Below are 18650 nucleotides of genomic sequence, written 5' to 3' on the forward strand. Positions count from 1 at the left end.
TTTATTTGAACAGTGAGAGACAGAATAACAACAACAAAAAAACAGAAAAAACACATGTCAAATATGTTATAAATTGATTTGCATTTTAATGAGGGAAATAAGTATTTGACCCCTCTGCAAAACTTGACTTAGTAGAGTTGCAATGATCATGAGAACGGTGAGGAATCAGCCCAGAACTACACGGGAGGATCTTGTCAATGATCTCAAGGCAGCTAGGACCATAGTCACCAAGAAAACAATTGGTAACACACTACGCCGTGAAGGACTGAAATCCTGCAGCGCCCGCAAGGTCCCCCTGCTCAAGAAAGCACATATACATGCCCGTTTGAAGTTTGCCAATGAACATCTGAATGATTCAGAGGACAACTGGGTGAAAGTGTTGTGGTCAGATGAGACCAAAATGGAGCTCTTTGGCATCATCTCAACTCGCCGTGTTTGGAGGAGGAGGAATGCTGCCTATGACCCCAAGAACACCATCCCCACCGTCAAACATGGAGGTGGAAACATTATGCTTTGGGGGTGTTTTTCTGCTAAGGGGACAGGACAACTTCACCGCATCAAAGGGACGATGGACGGGGCCATGTACCGTCAAATCTTGGGTGAGAACCTCCTTCCCTCAGCCAGGGCATTGAAAATGGGTCGTGGATGGGTATTCCAGCATGACAGATGAGACCAAAATGGAGCTCTTTGGCATCATCTCAACTCGCCGTGTTTGGAGGAGGAGGAATGCTGCCTATGACCCCAAGAACACCATCCCCACCGTCAAACATGGAGGTGGAAACATTATGCTTTGGGGGTGTTTTTCTGCTAAGGGGACAGGACAACTTCACCGCATCAAAGGGACGATGGACGGGGCCATGTACCGTCAAATCTTGGGTGAGAACCTCCTTCCCTCAGCCAGGGCATTGAAAATGGGTCGTGGATGGGTATTCTAGCATGACAATGACCCAAAACACACGGCCAAGGCAACAAAGGAATGGCTCAAGAAGAAGCACATTAAGGTCCTGGAGTGGCCTAGCCAGTCTCCAGACCTTAATCCCATAGAAAATCTGTGGAGGGAGCTGAAGGTTCGAGTTGCCAAACGTCAGCCTCGAAACCTTAATGACTTGGAGAAGATCTGCAAAGATGAGTGGGACAAAATCCCTCCTGAGATGTGTGCAAACCTGGTGGCCAACTACAAGAAACGTCTGACCTCTGTGATTGCCAACAAGGGTTTTGCCACCAATTACTAAGTCAAGTTTTGCAGAGGGGTCAAATACTTATTTCCCTCATTAAAATGCAAATCAATTTATAACATTTTAGACATGCGTTTTTCTGGATTTTGTTGTTATTCTGTCTCTCAATGTTCAAATAAACCTACCATTAAAATTATAGACTGATAATTTATCTGTCAGTGGGCAAACGTACAAAATCAGCAGGGGATCAAATACTTTTTTCCCTCACTATATATGCCTTGTCTGTTAAGTTCACAGTGTTATTGACGAGTGTCTTGGTTTAAGTTCCTTGTACTTGGTTGGAGCACTGCCAACGCAGTCCCACCAAATAATTCATCTTCCAAAAGTCGGGGCATTATCATTACATGATCGATACAATTCTCAGAATTGTTATTATGCAAATAATGTACACATTTGTTAACCAACTGCTGTATGAAGGCCTCGTCACCCCGTTAGTGTCATGGAAGTCGTTTGGACATCCCTCACCTCGTGTTAAGGGGCCGTCCATAAATGACGTCACGCACCTGGGGGGGGGGGTCAGACATTTGTGACGCTGTGTGACAAGGGGGGGGTTGGAGAAATGTGACGTCACATCAAAATGCGCAACTTTAAATAGACAACACGTTCTACTTAATTAAATAGACTTTTTTAATAAATGTTTTCACCTACAACATCAGAGTGCAGTGCCACATTAAATACGCACTACAATTCCAAAAGTTTAAAACGATTTGAAGCAAGTTTTATTTGGGGGGGGGGGGCAGAGCTTTGTGACGTCATATTTGAGGGGGTGGGTCTGACTTTTTGTGACGCCGTGTGACGAAGGGGGGGGGTCAAAAATCGTCAAAAATCGCGTGACGTCATTTATGGACGGCCCCTAAGACAGCTGACGACCGCTGCCCAACACGAATGGTTGGCGCTTCTGCTTGCGAATTTGCGATCATTCGTCTCGTGACAGTCAACCGGTGGAAAAGTCGAGACAGCGTTGTCGGGAGGGAGAGCGAGAGGAGAATAGGAATAAATCGATATTCATCGAATATTCGTTGCGTCGTCGTCATACTCCGAATATTTTTTTATTGCGGCAGCGTTGGGCAGAAACCGCAGGTGGAGCCACCCCCACCCCAGCGAGCTCATTATCATATCCAGCAGAATCAGCTGCAGCTCCCACCCCACCTTCTCCACCCAGCATCATCATCATCTCGCTCTCTCTCGCCGCACGTCACCTTTAAAGGGGATACAGTACCCGGCACCCACAGCACACACAGTCCCACAGCACACACACACAAACAAGCACACACACATTTGACACGCGTCTATTTTTAATGCCCCCCGCGTGATTAATATCAGGGCCCAACCAGACACTCACGAATACGCGTGGCTGTGAAAAGGAGAAGGCAGAAGGAGACCGATACAGACATATCCCCATGTAGCCTCCGACACAGGATATTGGGGCAAAGTGCTGCTCGGCTTGAACACACACACACACGTACACACACACGCACAGACATCCCCAGCGCGGGTGTTAGAACCGAGGCGCTTGAACGGAGGAGCTCCAGGGCTCGTGCGGGATTGCTCCTCCTGCTGCTCCTGCTGCTCCTCCTGCTGCTGCTGCTCCTCATTCTCGCCAGCGCCATGGCCGCTTGCTGCAGCGGAGGAGGACTGATTGTTGCTCTCGCCTTGTGCTTTGTAGCCGGTACGTGTGGGCTCTACAACATCATCATCATAGCACCCTCTTTGACATCAACATCATCCTCATCATGAACAAAACGAATGGTAATCATCGTCTTCATCATCAGAGCACCCTCTTTGACATCATCATCATCCCATTTCACATCATCATCAATATCATCCTCATGGCCAATCCAATTATGACAATCGTCATCCCATATCACGTCATAATTATCACCATCATCACGACCAAACCAATGCTAATACTGTTAATTATTGTCATCTTTGATATCATCATCCCATTTCACATCGTCGTGATCATCAACATCATCCTCATCATGACCAAACCAGTGAGAATCATCATCACCATCATCCCATTTCACGTCATCATCATCATCGCGACTAAATCAATGGTAATACTAATTTTCATCATCTGCAGTGCACTCTTTGATATCATCATCACCAAATAAATAATCATCAATGTTATGATCGTCACATCCTCGGTGACGTCATCCTTTTACAAGTAATGTCGTCATTGTCATCATTGTCATCGTCATCATAATTATCATCATAATTATTACCAACGTTGTTGCATCATTATCATGCAAGCTTACAAAATACAATCATGAATGACTCTTTATTAAGTCATTGATGTCGTGGTTATCATTAGCCCGTTTCATTTAAATATCACGATCGCCACAAGGCACTATCACAGTTCCCATCAACATTCTCATCATCATAGCATTCCCCATCATCATCATCCATCCGTTTTCCTTAACATGACCATTCCTTTAACAGAAAGTCGGGACAAGTGCTGTTAGCGAGCATCAATGAAGGCCGCCAAGGCACACGAGAGGGGGGTGGTCAGCCGCACGCCCGGCCGCCTTTGTCTCCCCAGTGCTGGTGTTTACACAACCACGCCGAGTACTCATTGTAAGGCTGAGTCTACCTAGGGGAAGGTTTAGGACCGGTTCATATATTCCTCTCTGTTATTATTGGTCGTGAGCGGAGATCGAACTGGGGACGTCGAGTTGGAAGCGCGTTGCGTTCACTGCTCCACTACCGCTCCCCAATATAAAAACACAAATGCACATCCCCCATCACCGCCACCACCACCACCTCGTCACAACATCATGCTATACAATCATCACCATCGTGTGTCAATGTTCACACTCGCACCACCAGCTTCGCTATCGCGGCAGCTCGGGATGCAGGGAGATTGTGGGAGGCCATGGGGACATTTGCGCAGGAAGGCGCCGGGCTGCATTCTGCCATGGGACAGAAGAAGAAGATGAAGAAGAAGGGTCCCGCCTTGTCTGCTGCCTTCGTGTTTGTTGTTGTTAGTCTAGGTCGTTGATGATGAATGCTTATTCCAAAATACTGAGCCGTGTAATCACACACAGAGAGAGAGAAGTAGTGTAACGTCTGGGATGAACCGGGGCGTCTCTGCAGAGGAAGATTCGAGACGGGCGCTGCTGCTGGGGCTACTGCTGATGTATCTGATGCGCTTCCCCGATGCTGCTTGGGTTATGGTTGTTATGGTCTTCTTTGGTTCTTTCGGTAAAGTCACGTAGAATAAGAATAAAATAATACAATTTTATTGTGTTATTTTATTATTCTATTATTTTATTCTCATTCTACGTGACTTTACCGAAAGAACCAAAGAAGATGAATCCTTGCAGTCACTAAAGCTTTAAATCGAAAATGATGGTTATGGCTTTGATGTTTCTGCTGCTGTCCACTGCTGGCGTTGTTGATTCTTGTTGATTCTGCTGATACTGTGCTGCATTGATTCTGACGCTCTCTCTGCTGCTGCCCTTTCTGATATTGTTTCTGCTGCTGTTTCCCACCACGCTGCTCCTGCAGTTTCTGTTTCTGCTGTTTCATTTGCTGCTGTTGCTGCTGTTGATTTTGAGGTGGCTTCTGCTGCTGATGTTTCTGATGCTACTGCTGCTATTGTTGCTGTTTCTACTTATAATGCTTTTGATTATGCTACTTCTGGTGGTGTTGATGGATGTTTCTACTAATTCTGCTCACGTTACTGATACTGTATCTGGCGCTGCTGATGATAATCATGTTTTTGATGCCCCTTTCTGATGCTGCAGCCACCTACTGCTGATGTTTATGTGCCCGGGGCAGTTCATGCCACCGCTGCCGTTGAGATGCGATGTGAGAGATGGCCGGAACGACGGTCACGCATTTTCTGAAGGCAAACGGATACTTACCATGACATGTGATGGATGCTGGGGTGAGAGGTGTCCACTAGATAACAGTTCAGCAAGTGGGATCATGAGCCTAGCTGTGCGGTGGGTTTTCTCCGGGTACGTAGGTTCCCTGCCGTACACATGGAGCAAAGTGCTCATTGTTTATTTCAAAATGAATCGACCAAGCATCCCAGTGTATCAGGGACCTCCTGAAAAAAGAGCCTTGAGGCCTTGATGGCACTTGGGTCTCCATTTTATCCACCCTGTGGGGGATGATTATGAGCGGACCACGGTAACTCGGTGAACCCATTGATATAAATGTTTAGTATAACCGGTTACCACTTACGGTCTTCCTCGGTGCACTGCAGTCTCTTATTAGCGTTACTAAGTTAGAAAACCTGCGTCTTCATGCATCCTCGTCAAATCCATCTCGTCTTAGTCACGTTTTGGTCTCTGGCGGGCAGTCATCGCCACCGTCGCGCTTGATGATATTCGTCCACTCGTAGTCATCGTTGACGATAAATGCACAATTTTGACTGTTTCCGTCGATCATCTCGTTAACAAATCCAACAGCGGTGTTAGGGTGGGATAACGTGGGGGGTGGGAGGAACAGGATGAGGCAGTAACTCTATCATCGCCAGATAATCTGCCAAATTGGCCGTAGGAAAAGCCAGCGATACGATAAAGCTGCTGCCGGGATTATCCGCGTCTGTGAAAACGAGCAATCGGAGCACCAAAACCGGTCTCTTATGAAGCTTTGGGTTCAAGCCTCCGGCCTGAGTGTATCTCTGGCGGCTCATGACCATGTGAGAACACTGAAGCCTGCATCAGGAATACTGACAAAGCTCATTCGAGCGACGACCGTGTTCGATCTGAGTTTCCACTGTGCACATATCCATAGACGTGTGATGACACATTGATTGAAATCAATTCTTGTAATTATCACTCTTAAATGGGAGTTGACCAAACATCCCAATATAGCACCAAGTGCTTGGGCAATTGTTGGTGCCGGTTGTGGTTGCCCTCCCACCTAAGGGGGCAAACAGGAGTAGCAAGCTCTTGATGGGATTGTGCTGGTGGTGGCATTGGCAGAGGTGTTGGGGTCAGTGGTGTTGATGTTGGCGATGGTGTTGGGGGTTGTAGCGATAGAGGCGGTGGTGTTGGTGGCCACAGTGGGGGCGGTAGTGGCAGTGGTGATGGTGGATGTAGCGGTGCTGCTGTTAGTGGTGTTAATGATAGGTGGTGGTGGTGGTGTAAGCGGTAGTGGCGGTGGTGTTGGCAGTGGCATTGATCGTGGCGCTGGTGGTGTTGATGATGGTAGTGTGTACGAGTAGAAAGCAAGGAGGCTGTGTTTGGTTGAACTCTGCATATCCGCTCACTGTACGCTGTGTATTTTGTGCTGTTCGTCTTGTGTTTCTAGCTCCGGGCTATTAATAACATCACAGCTCCTCCGTGCAGCACCTGCCGTGTGGTTTCCCTCTCTCCCCAGGGCTTGTTGTCGCGAATGGAGATGATTGCAAATGCAATGTTAATTGCCTTTGCAGGGACTCTGTGAAAGTATTTTTTTTTGTTTAGACACCCCTCACTCCCAAGTTTGCTAAATTTAACATCTCACGGCTGTACAAGAGGTCGTGGGTTCCATCCTGACCCTTATGCCTGTGTCGTGGGTTCAAACTGACTCGCAGACGCACTCTGTGGAGGCAACACGTTTATTTACATCAACACGCTAACACGAAGGGGTGACTGCCCCTGCACCGGATAACAACCTATGATGGTGGTCCACCAGACTAACTACACTAATTACACTCGGGGTAGCTACAATGGACGGGAACCCCAGCTTGGGTCCAGGTCCACGTGTTGATGACTCTTCTTGGACGTCCGACGTGGAACGTCGATTCTTCAGGATGACAACAGCAGCCGGTGCCGCTCAGGGTTCCGGCTTATCACCTGTGTGGCGGGGCTCGCTCCGCCCCTAGCCACGCCCACCTTCTCCAAACCTCGAGAAGGATCTTCACCTGGACACGTGATCACCCCAGCCCCCTCTTTGGGGGTCCCCGGGTAGACACCTCCGGTCACGTGTCCTCCGGGTTCAACCAGAGTGCCATGGCCCCCTTGAAACCCCGTGACGTGCTCGGCACTCTCGCCCTCTATCCTGTAAGGGCTGGCGCTGCACGCAGAGCGTGGTGCCATCCGTCACTGTCAGTCAGTGCTCACCGGGCCCCGCTTGAGCCGGGACTGCATCCACCTTCAGTGGTGTCTGCATCGTGCGCCGTGCCTCTCCCAGGCCGGCTTCACGCAGTGACATACAACGATGTCACTACACCTGTATATTTTGAGTTTGCTAGTTCTTCCCGTGGTCATGTGGACAATAAAAACAAGTTTAGTTGATACAGTAGTTCAAAGAGACAATTTAAGCAATGAAGAAATAACAGGGGTCCACCAATGATGCCCCTGTTAAAGCGGAAGGGATTGAGTGGGAATGGGCCAGAAACGACTGACGAGACATGACAGACGAAACTGTCTCCGGAGTGGAGACCGAGAAGCAGCAGAGGAAGAGAGCAGTGGGTACTGCAGCAGCAGCAGTAGCGATGAAGCGACATCACAGAATTCAGAGTTCGGAGGCTACGGCTGGACAGGGACAACTTGGGGAAAGGAGGGAATGGAAGAGGATGGGGGCAGGCCTTTGACCATCAGTGGCAAGTTACAGGCTGCCAACAACAACAACAATAACCCCCAACACGAAAACAAACAGAAAACCATCCCCTGTGTAGCTGTTGGGGTAAATGGTGTCGGTGAGCACCTAAAGACAATCATCCGGCTCATTTTCGCGTGAAATTGAAGTGTTGGTCTCATAACCCCACAATGACCCCGAGTGCCAATCCCGACTGAGTGTGTGTGTGGGTACAAGGTGTGTGCCTCTCCTAGGTCCACTCAGCCAAATAAATATTGTTTGGGTTGTGTCAACAAATGGTGGGGCACGTGGCAAGGGCGGTCAGGCAAGCGTAGTGTGTGTGGTGAGCGTGATGTGCGTGGTGTGTGTGGTGTGCGTGGTGAGCGTGGTGTGTGTGGTGTGGTGTCTGCGTGGTGTGTGTAGGTGGGTGTGGTGTCTGCGTGGTGTGTGTGGTGTGTGTGTGCCGGAGTTTCCTTCATAGATGCTCGCTCACAGCACTCGCCCCAACAGTCTAGTTAGCGAATTTGTGTGCACGTGTGTCTGTGAGTGTGCCGGTGAGCGGCGAGAAGTAGTGTGGTGCGTAACGCACTGCGCTACAAACCCAGCAACCCGAGTTGGACGATCGCTCACAATCAGCAGCAGTTGTCAATATGTGAACCGGTACTGGGCCTCCTCTAGATCGACTCAGCCTTAAACGAGTACCTGGCGCAGTGCGTAAACATCGGCACTGGGGCGGCCGGGCGTGGTGTTGGCCGCCTACTCCCATCGCGTGCCGTGTCGGCGTTCGTCGGTGCTCGCCCCCGGCATTCTGCTTAAGCTACAAGGGGCTGGGGGGGGCCTCTTTGTTGTCTCTGCTTGACGCAGCAAGCCCAGCGGAGGCCGTGTGCGTGGAGGTGGACTCCGTCGACAGGGTGGTGGTGAACGACACGATCAAGCTGACGTGCATCTCGTGTCGCAAGCGGCAGGAGCAGGACGCCTTTGTGGACGTCACTTGGACGTTCCAGCCCAAGGGGGAGAACACGACCGCCGTGGACGTGAGTCACGCCTCCTCGCTCTGCTCACAGTCCTCACTCTCCTCTCTCTCCTCTCTCCTTACTCTCCTCTCTCTCTCTCCTCTCTCTCCTTACTCTCCTTACTCTCCTCTCTCCTTACTCTCCTCTCTCTCCTTACTCTCCTCTCTCTCTCCTCTCTCTCCTTACTCTCCTCTCTCTCCTCTCTCTCCTTACTCTCCTCTCTCTCCTTACTCTCCTCACTCTCTCTCCTCTCTCTCCTCTCTCTCTCCTCTCTCTCCTTACTCTCTTCACTCTCTCTCCTCTCTCTCATTACTCTCCTCTCTCTCCTTACTCTCCTCTCTCTCCTTACTCTCCTCTCTCTCCTCTCTCTCCTCTCTCTCCTTACTCTCCTCGCTCTGCTCACAGTCCTCACTCTCCTCTCTCTCCTTACTCTCCTCTCTCTCCATACTCTCCTCACTCTGCTCACAGTCCTCACTCTCCTCGCAGTGGATAGAATGCGGCTAGTTAACAGCACACCTGTCAACCCACACGTTTCACCCGTATTCTTGTACAGGGAGATTGAGTTTTAAGGTCCATACGGCGTACAGCCGTTTCAATGCGGGCAAAATAATGTTGTCTATTTGTTTGTGTTTCTCCCTTGTGATGGGACTTTGTAGGATGAACGTTGAGATTTATAGGGGGGCACGGGGTGACCAATAAGGCCTGAATTGGTCTGTAATAAGATAGGGCACTGATAAGGGGTTGACAGGTATGTGACAGTCATGTAGTGATGATTATGACGATGATGATAAATACAAACATCTTCCATACACTATGAGTAGAAGCAGTAGTAGTGTTTTTTTTCACGGTGCAGAAGTGTGGCATAGTGTTGAGTGGCGCAGTGGAATGGTGTAGTCGTGCACAGAAGTGGTGTAGCGGTGCAGTGTTTGCATGTCGTGGTGTGGCGTAGGGGTGGAGTGTGGTCGTACAAAACCTTGACCTGTCCTAGGTGCGTGCGGATGTGGCGACTCTTTCACCAGTTGACCTCGTGAGCGTGCGCCAATGTTGAGGCCAGTGGCTGTGGAGATTGTCAGTGGTGGGCAAAGTCTGCCGAGTTGCAGGAGAGTCGCGTGTCCGGCGAGTGTCTGCCGGGTGGGTAGGTGTCGGGCGTGTTTGGAGAGGGTCGTGTGGATGACTGGTGAGTGGTGACGTGGGAGTGGCCGAGGTGTCTGGTGAGTATCTGGCGACGGTGTGAGGTGGTGAGTAGTGTCGGGGTGTCCGAGTGAGTGTTGAGAGTGGCTAACAGGGAAGGGGTGGGGCCAGTGGTGGAGAAACCGGTGTGGAGAGAATAGTTGGGAGAAGGGGAGTGAGCCAATGTGGAAGATAACATCGTCTGTAGGATGGGCTGCCATTTAGTTGTTATTCATTGTTGGGGGTTAAAGAAGGCTTTGGCTTGGAAAGGAAGACCTAGCTTCTTCAATGCCTGCGTAGCCAGATAGGTAATATAGCAGTTAATGTAAGATTGTTTTGCCAAGCAGATTAAGAAAATTATTGTTAAATATGCGAGAAACTGTGATATTTGCAGCCTTACCTGATATTATTATTATTATTGGGTGTCTCCTTCAATGTTTGTCTCTCATTGTAATTCCAAGCACACGCCACTCTACGCCTCTTTTCACACTTTTCAGCATCGCGCTTTCTTTTGTCGGTGTCCACCATGTGTTTTTTTAACGACTGCACCGTTTTACAAAAAAGCATTTTTTGTTGAAAACAGAAAGCAAATCCAAAAGAAACCACATGTCACCCCCTGCGTGCAGATCCTGGTGATGAAACGAAATGGTGAGAACATTAAGGTCATGAACCCGCAGTTTGAAATAGGGCGTATACGGCTCGCTTCCAGCAAGGACTACCAGGTAGGGCCACCGCGATATGGCGATACTGTGATACATTGCACGATTCATGTTCCATGATAATCATAACCTCCGTACGGTAAAAAAATATATCATTTCGGGAATTGTTGGTGCATGCCTGTTATCCAGTACTGTGGAGGTAAGGGTTGTTGGATCGCACAAATGTTGCGCAATTTTCTTTCTGTAGGTGTTGAGGAGGAGCCATACCTTTGCTCACCAGAACGAGGTCCAGTAAAATGCAAACTAATTTCCATCTGTCCCTTCTGTATGGGATAGAGGGTTGTCCCCCCGTATTGGTTGAAAACATCTTAAGATGCAGAGGATTGCAGAGCTTGGGTAATTGTTGGCCCCGGCTCACCATCCTTCCAGCTGTTGTGGTGCCTCAGGGATTATCAGATTGAATTTGCTCGAATGACGATTTTATACAACACGAAACATTCAGAATATTTCATTAGACCTCCTTTGCCAGTACCAAAATGTAATAATAGGGTTTGTCCCCTTTTTTCTGCCAACAAAACTGAAACCTTTTTACAAGGATTCATGTCTGCATTAACCACAATACCTGCAGTCAAAATGCAAACAAAAACATACGATGATAATATATGCTTTGTCCTTGAAACTGATTGGTCCACACCAAGGAACGAGCACCAATTGGGTCGAGGCTCAAAAGAACGCCGTCCCTTGGTGTGGACCAATCAGTTTCAAGGACAATGCATTATATATTATCATAGTATGTTTTTTTGTTTGCATTTTGACTGCAGGTATTGTGGTTAATGCAGACATGAATCCTTGTAAAAAGGTTTCAGTTTTGTTGCCAGAAAAAAGGGGAAAACCCTATTATTATATTAAGAATATTTTATATATACAAAATTATTAAGACTGATTCAAGTTCCAGCTAAACGGCAAAAATGAATGAGTGCTTTAAATAATAATTCTCGGTGTAATTGTCGACATGGGTTTTGTATGATCTAATTATTTTCATGGTTCATTTCACGATTTAACGTGTAACTGACAGCATGTGTGTTGTAAGCGTTGTAGTTGGTCAAATATGCAGTGATGTACAAACTAAAGGCCAAAAGCACTTTAATACTATATATAGAGGACGACAGAGCTCGGGGTGAAAGATTGGCGCTGACGCGCCACCTGGCCACCCTTCCCGCTCGTCTCTGGTTCCTCCTCGCACCTCCGAGTCGTTGTCTCTCTTCGAGAGCGAGCGGAAACGGTGCGGCGAGTTACAAAGTTGAAATTATTATTGGTAAAAAATAAAACCTATGGCTGGCTCATGAATAATAATATTTCGACGAACTTTGCTGGTTATTTCAGAGGCCGGCGGTTTAAGCACGGCGAAATTCATGGTTAATCCTGCAGGGATATTAACCATCAAGATACACATTTTTCTTTAAAGATCCTGTGATGTTATTCAAAAGACAGTCGCCCATCTGTGCCGGCGTCACGGTCCAAGTACTTCATTTTTTATACAATTGCTCTCAAATTGCTTTTCATTGGGAAGCCACGTAGAAATATTGCTTCGTCCTGCCCAACTAATGCCCACTCGCTGTCCGGGGCTGCGTTCACCACCCAGTGCTGCATAGGAACAGCTGCCAATGGGGGTCCCCTACCGCAGGGCGCCCCGAGTTGTACTGACGACGATGGTAACGATGATGCTCCCCACTAACAGGAGGTGTCCCTCGAGATCAACGACACGAAACTCGATGACATGGGGACCTACCGTTGCCATATCTACCGCATCCTCGTGATGCCCACCGTCCCCTACCCCCCTGAGTTCCATCTGACGAAGACCATTCATCTCACCGTGCTCCCCGAACGTGAGAAGCTGCCACACCACTCACCACTCCGTCTTTGCACGCAGCGGCCGGATTACGACGCGGGCTTTAGGGGGGCTTCAGCACAAGGCATGGGACTTTGATGTCGCCACAAAAACGATAAGCAATTTTGAAGTTACTTAATGAATTAGAATCTTTGTGACCGTGTGGGTAGGAACAACGTGGTGGATTACCAAGCCGTGCTGAAGAAAGAGCGAACCATCTTGCCATGTCGCTTGGTCTGTGATGCAAGCACGTGATGGTTTAATCAGTTGAGCAACAGTGCAAACGTGGTGCAGTTTAGAACCTGTACATGTTTTACACTTGTTTCCATCTCTCAGTCTTGGGCAATGCGTTTATCACTTTGGCCCGTTCAATTGGGTAAGTTCCTCAGCAACACAACTTCATTAAATCAGTTATGGTTCCTTTGATCGCTCGACCGTTGCTTGGATAACTGTGGTAATTCTAGAGCTAATACATGCTGACGAGCGCTGACCTCCGGGGATGCGTGCACTTATTAGATTATTATTATTAGATTATTATAAAATGTCCTTCATTTTGGATCTCCTATATGAGCTTTAACTGCGCCAGAAATCCCCCATCACATTAAATGTGGTTCTACGCTTAATTTCGCTACGTGCCAGCTCTAAGAATTCAATATTGGTTTGACTGCCACGCAACGGGCGTTACTCTCAGTGGCAGAGCGGGTGAGAACGTGCTGCCCTTGAAGTGATCTCAAATGTAGCTCTGTGATATCCACTTCTGCGGGTTGCTCTCTAACACAGAGACTCGTAATGCTTAGCGAGAAATCCAAGTGGTTACTTCATCTCACGACAAGATGCCAGAGTGCAATTGGCATAACACCGGGGGGGGGGGGGGGAATAAAACAACAACAACAATAGAGAGACCGTGGTTTTTATTCCCTATTCGCTGGTGCGCAGCCTTCATGGATGTGACGGCAAAGGTGTCGGAGGTGATGATGTACTTCATGATCGTCGCTAGCACCGTGCTGCTCATCTTCACGCTCATCACGTGCTACAAGCAAGTGAAGCAGGCTGACATAGACAAGCGTAACAAAGTGTGAGTGTCACACCCAGCGATAACGACGACCTGCACACGATGAACGTTATGCATTCAGAAAATGTGGCGAGGTGTTAACTCTCTCACCTGGTATGCAGGAGGTCGTGGGTTCGATTCCGACCCTTATGCCTGCTGTATATTTGGAGTTTGCGTGTCTCTCTCTCTCCCCGTGGTTGCGCTGATTTTTCTCCGGGTCCTCCGGTTTTTCCCTGCACATTTTGAAACATGCGTTTAGGGTATTTGTTTGCTGTAAATTTCGACGTGATAAGCCACTTTTTTGAGCTATAATTTGTGGCCAGGTTGCTTCTGAAAAAGACCTGTATATAGCTCAGTGGGCCTAACCTGAGAAAAATAGAAAGTTGTTTTAGTTTAGTTTTAGATTGATAATGATGCGGTCCACACAGACGGGTTCGTTCGTGCTATTGATGAAGGTTGGTGAACGTTTTACCTGCACGGCTGGAATAAAACTGGGAGCATGTCTGATATGACACGCCTTAACAACGAGGGCAGTGTCGCAAACCCCACCGTAGTACGATACCTCTCACTCTTCCGCCTGCGTTCCCAGCCCTCACCAATCCGCTGTGACCAGCGTGCGCTGGAGTACGGTCAAATAACCCCCCCTCCTCCCCCAGCGAGGCGTTGGCGAGGCCCTTATCCAGCAGCGGATGTGCGACGGGGGCCTGTCGATGTTCTACGCGCACACGTGAACCTTCGCTTATCCTTTTCCCCTCTCCCGCCGCGCCGCAGCACGGACCTCTTGGTCATCGCCCCGGTGAACAAGGAGAACTGCGCTACAGAGCAGGCGGAGGAAGAGCTCAAGAGCAGCTCCTGAGCCGCTCGTGCAGCCACCAGCAGCTCGGACGCCGCAAGAGCTGTTCTCTTACGGCACGGCCCAGCGGGGTGGGCGCCGCTGCCATCGCCATTCATCGGCTTTCCAATGTTTTGTCTTTTTTTATTTTTTGCCTTCTTCCCTCCCCCAACTCACCCCCCCCCCCCCCACTATGAGATGGAACGCGACCGAAAGGATGTCCACCGAGGTCGATGGAGCGATGAGATCACGTCGCGTGCAGGTTCTGGGGGGGATCACTGTATCGCATGATCGTGAGAGATGACGACGACCAGGCCTTAATCCAGCAGTGGATTAAAAATTGTTGATGATTATGAAAAGCACTATATATTCTATACAAAAATATTACTCGGAAATTATTAGAACGTGTATTCAGATGCCCTTCCAGGAAATGTATCCTACTCGTGACCTGGATGAAAAGGTATGTCCGTTAAATATAAACGCATTTAGGGCATGGTGAATAGGAAGCATAAATTGGCTCCATGTGACGAATTCCATCCAATCACAGGCAGCGCATATCAGGTTGCTGTGAAAACGGTGTGTAAATTGCAGAACATGTCACAGATTTGATCCAATCACAGATATCTCTAATCAGAAAGCACCTGTGGGAAAAAAGTCATGATTCAAAGTACACCAACACTAGTAAACCCTTCATAAGAGACAATTCTGTATTGAAACGATATAAACTTACTCAACTCACAGATATAAAAACAAAGGTGATTTTGATTTAAATCAATAAAACGTTGATTTCATCTGCTTATTACCGGAAACCCGGTAAATGATATCACTTTTAGTCATTTTAATTTCTATTTTGTATCCTCACGTAATTTGATCTTTCGTTGACTTCGTAAACGGGGTGGAATTGCTCTGCCTCTCCAAACTTGTTTATCTTTAAAATATCATACACGTGTAGTTAGCGACTTCCGACACACGTCTAGTAGAAGCTTCTTATTTATTAAGAGCACACAGGGCGATACACTTCGTAACGCGGCTACACCCAGGCTGTCTAAACACGCAGCCCATCTCCGTCCTGCGTAGCTATGCTGGCTGGTTGACGAGCGTAGCGGCGGCGACGGAGCTGGACTTGCAGAAGAACAGCCACGTGGTCGAAGACGAAGAGATGACGATGGTAGTGACGCAGCCAGGATCCAGACCCCATGCTAACAGCCCCGAACCTCTGGTTCAGTGCTCCTTATAGCTGCCTGCTGCAACCAAGCTCCACCCCTGGCCATGCCCCCTTTCCAGAACCTTCGGGTTGGTTCCTGGAGCTTCTCGACTGACTCCACCCTTGACCTTTACCCCAGATACGCCCCTTCATAATAAGGCATTATGTAATGCAGCTATCATCGCAATTACCCTTACAGGCCAGCAGGTGTCACCCTGTCATTACACACGTATCAATTACATTAACATCAGAAACATTTAACTTGTACTACGCGTGCTATACGCACTACACAGAGGTATGGTATATAAGCGGTACTCTATGTGTGGCTTAACAACAAGACTCTATTTATCCAGAGCCTTCGTGACAAAGCCCAGAAAGCGATGAGCAATGAGCCAAAATATTTATGCACTCGTGAGATATCAAAAGCAATCTGATGCGTAACTCTGGTTGCAAACCGTACATTCGGTTTAATGTGCATTGAACTTATTTCATGAACAGTCTGGGCAGTTGGAGGTAGCTGGGTGCCTCTGCTAAGAACCTGGGTTCAATACAAATCCAGCTTTCGACTGCCCGGGCCAGAATTATTGCTAAAAAATAAAACATTGCATTGTGTCGAAATGGGATTTTCACTTGATTTGACCAACATTCTAGTCCTGGTATGCAATCACATTCAATGCCACTGCCACAATAGCTCACCGTCTCGTGACTTGATACTGGTGGCACATTTGGAATACAATTGGGAAAGAGGAAAACGCACGAGGTTGTGCAGCTTAAGAGGTGATCGTGTTTAGGGGTTTAGGCTCCATGAGTCTTCTCTTGAAATTCGAAGACGGCCCAGTCCCACTGGCCCATTTCAATCAAGTCCTACTGGCTCTTGATTACCGAGTGGGGGGTGGGCGGGGGGGCGACTTGAGGGGTCGATCCGTTGGTGGCTATGCACACCTGTGACTCGGCGAGGGGCTGATGGATCATGTAGAGTTTTGCGAGACTCGCTGGGCCTATGACGTGGTGGCCACGAGATGAGTGGGTTTTAGTAATTAAGATACCTCCGATGTGCAAAACAGGTCGTGGACAAACGTCCCAATGCAGGATCTTTGATAAAAAAAAAAAGTATTGAGACTCGGAAAAACTTTCCTGGATTTATAACTGGCATTACATTTGTGAGCACAGGAGTGGATTGGATGGATCAGATTCACTGGGGGTTTGAACGATACGGCTGGATGGTCTTAACTCGTACAACAAACGCTGACACTGGAGTTTCGTGTTCTGTTCTACGGCATGACATTTTTTTACACAAAATACTTTTGCATATTCCGTAGCTTTTATTTGTAGGGTTGGATAAAGCTATGCATTGCTTGTAGTGTGCTGGACACTCGTGCGTAAAACACGGTGTGGCTGGGATTTTTTTATGATTATTATCAGGGTTTAATTTCTCATGGGATATTTTCTGATGCCCCCCGCAACACCAAATTCTTGTGACCCCCCCTCCACCCCACTTCCCATCCCTGATAGCGGACAGGGGAAGGCAGGGACATTTTACAGAGCTCCGGCCCAGGCAGCTCCAGTTGAAATGAAGCCCTACTTATTGTTCTTTAATAAAGCGTTTTAATATTCGTAGCAAACCTCGGAGCGAATAATGTCTGTGCTGCTCCTGCGCACAGTCCATTGACAACGCACCAATCGCAAAGCAGAGACACCGACGGGGCTTTTAACAAAACACCAAGTGTTATCGTGTTATAATGCTTTGCATATTATATACATATCTTATTGGTGTTTAAGGGCACGTTATACTACTGCTTTGGTTCTCCCCGGGTTGTGCTGCATGGCTCTCCGATGGCTTTTCAGGTTGTACCGCCTTGTTGCTGCTGCAGCAGCAGGATATTCCAGCACGTGAAGTGAAATATCAGACATCCTGCCGATCGACACAGAATACAACCTGAAAACACATCGGAGAACGAAGCGCACTGAGTGCGAGGAGATGGGATCGGAGGCTGACATTGTATAATCCTTCCGAAGCTAAAGTTGTACTTAATCCCACGGAATGACGGGGTTAGTTTTGAATGTCATGTTTAATGCATGCAGCAGCACATATACGCATGTGTTGTACTGAGCATGACGTTTTTATTTGATGCAGTGTCATGTAGAGCAGTATTCGCACAAAATACGTTTCCAAAGAAAAACGGCTGTGACGTTTTCTGACCGCATACAGGGAGAGCTTAAATCTGAGTATCGACCCGAGTACGAGTGAGTGCAGTGCTAACCAGCGCTTACATTTCTGAAGTATTTTCCAGGTCGCCGGTAGATTGGAGTACGTGGCACGTGCCTGGCAGATCCAACCCATAGCGAGACGTATACTGGACGTGGTGCGCCAGGCGTAGAAATATTCTCCCGGCTGAAATGAAGCCCTGGCGCTAACGGACACTCGTCGACGTTCCGTGCGGAGGCGTGCGTGCGGGGTGACTGCGCCCTCTTACTCGTGTCCTTGCGGGAAAGCGGCTGGCCTGCATGCGTGTTGCATCGGTACGTTTCACTTGCTCGTTTGATTTATTTAATGTCTGCCAACAAGCCTTCGGACGTACGCGTCATTTTAAATGGACCGCGTTCTCTTGGCAACCGTTTCACCGTTTCCACTGTCATGACGTTTTACAAATACCGATTAAAGATGCTGTTGAAACGCATCAGGTCGCAGATTGTGTGTGCTTGTGTGCGCTTTAAGCATCGTCCAACACCGGCTAAACGTGCTCTCAAACTCTGTGCGACAGAACTTGAGCTCAGCCTTCGTGCATATGCAAAAAACTATCAGCATTTCTTTAAGTGCATTGTGGTCCTCTTGTCTTTGGCCACCATCACAATGACCTTTTAACTGCAATGGTGGTCAAAGACAAGGGGACCACAATGCATTTGGTCAGATTTCTGTGTTGTTGCAAACCTGTGGTTTTACATCCTGCACTATTCTGTTAAGATGGGTATTTATTGCCATTTATCGAGTTGACGATAACGCCAGATGCAGTCCGGCCAGCGGGTTCTGATATATATATTTTTATCAACTCGAGTTGGTGTCTGAATATGGGCTGCAGCC

At 48.2% G+C, this 18650-nt stretch overlaps 1 protein-coding gene across 2 annotated transcripts; it reads left to right on the forward strand.

Moving 5' to 3' along the window:
* Positions 1–2270: 2270 nt before the first annotated feature.
* LOC116948184 (sodium channel regulatory subunit beta-1-like) lies at positions 2271–18249 on the forward strand. 2 transcript variants are annotated; one of them, XM_032964633.2, is made up of 6 exons: positions 2271–2904; positions 8619–8788; positions 10564–10659; positions 12335–12482; positions 13421–13559; positions 14307–18249. In XM_032964633.2, exons 1-6 carry the CDS (start codon positions 2844–2846, stop codon positions 14389–14391), a joined length of 699 nt encoding a protein of 232 aa, XP_032820524.2. In that variant the 5' UTR covers positions 2271–2843; the 3' UTR covers positions 14392–18249. The 2 variants fall into 2 exon arrangements, with proteins under 2 accessions (XP_032820524.2, XP_075927416.1); XM_076071301.1 differs by lacking the exon at positions 2271–2904 and adding an exon at positions 2954–2984.
* Positions 18250–18650: the final 401 nt, after the last annotated feature.

Source organism: Petromyzon marinus, chromosome 32, assembly GCF_048934315.1.
Source record: "Petromyzon marinus isolate PM22_M1 ecotype Great Lakes invasive population chromosome 32, UKy_Petmar_22M1.pri1.0, whole genome shotgun sequence".
NCBI lineage: Eukaryota > Metazoa > Chordata > Hyperoartia > Petromyzontiformes > Petromyzontidae > Petromyzon > Petromyzon marinus.

Bases quoted from the DNA above. Each gene is read 5' to 3' on its own strand.
- LOC116948184 (XM_032964633.2), top strand. From the start codon at position 2,844: ATGGCCGCTTGCTGCAGCGGAGGAGGACTGATTGTTGCTCTCGCCTTG. The intron at 10,660-12,334 runs GTAGGGCCACCG...CCCCACTAACAG, and splicing joins CTTCCAGCAAGGACTACCAG to GAGGTGTCCCTCGAGATCAA. The intron at 13,560-14,306 runs GTGAGTGTCACA...GCCGCGCCGCAG, and splicing joins ATAGACAAGCGTAACAAAGT to CACGGACCTCTTGGTCATCG.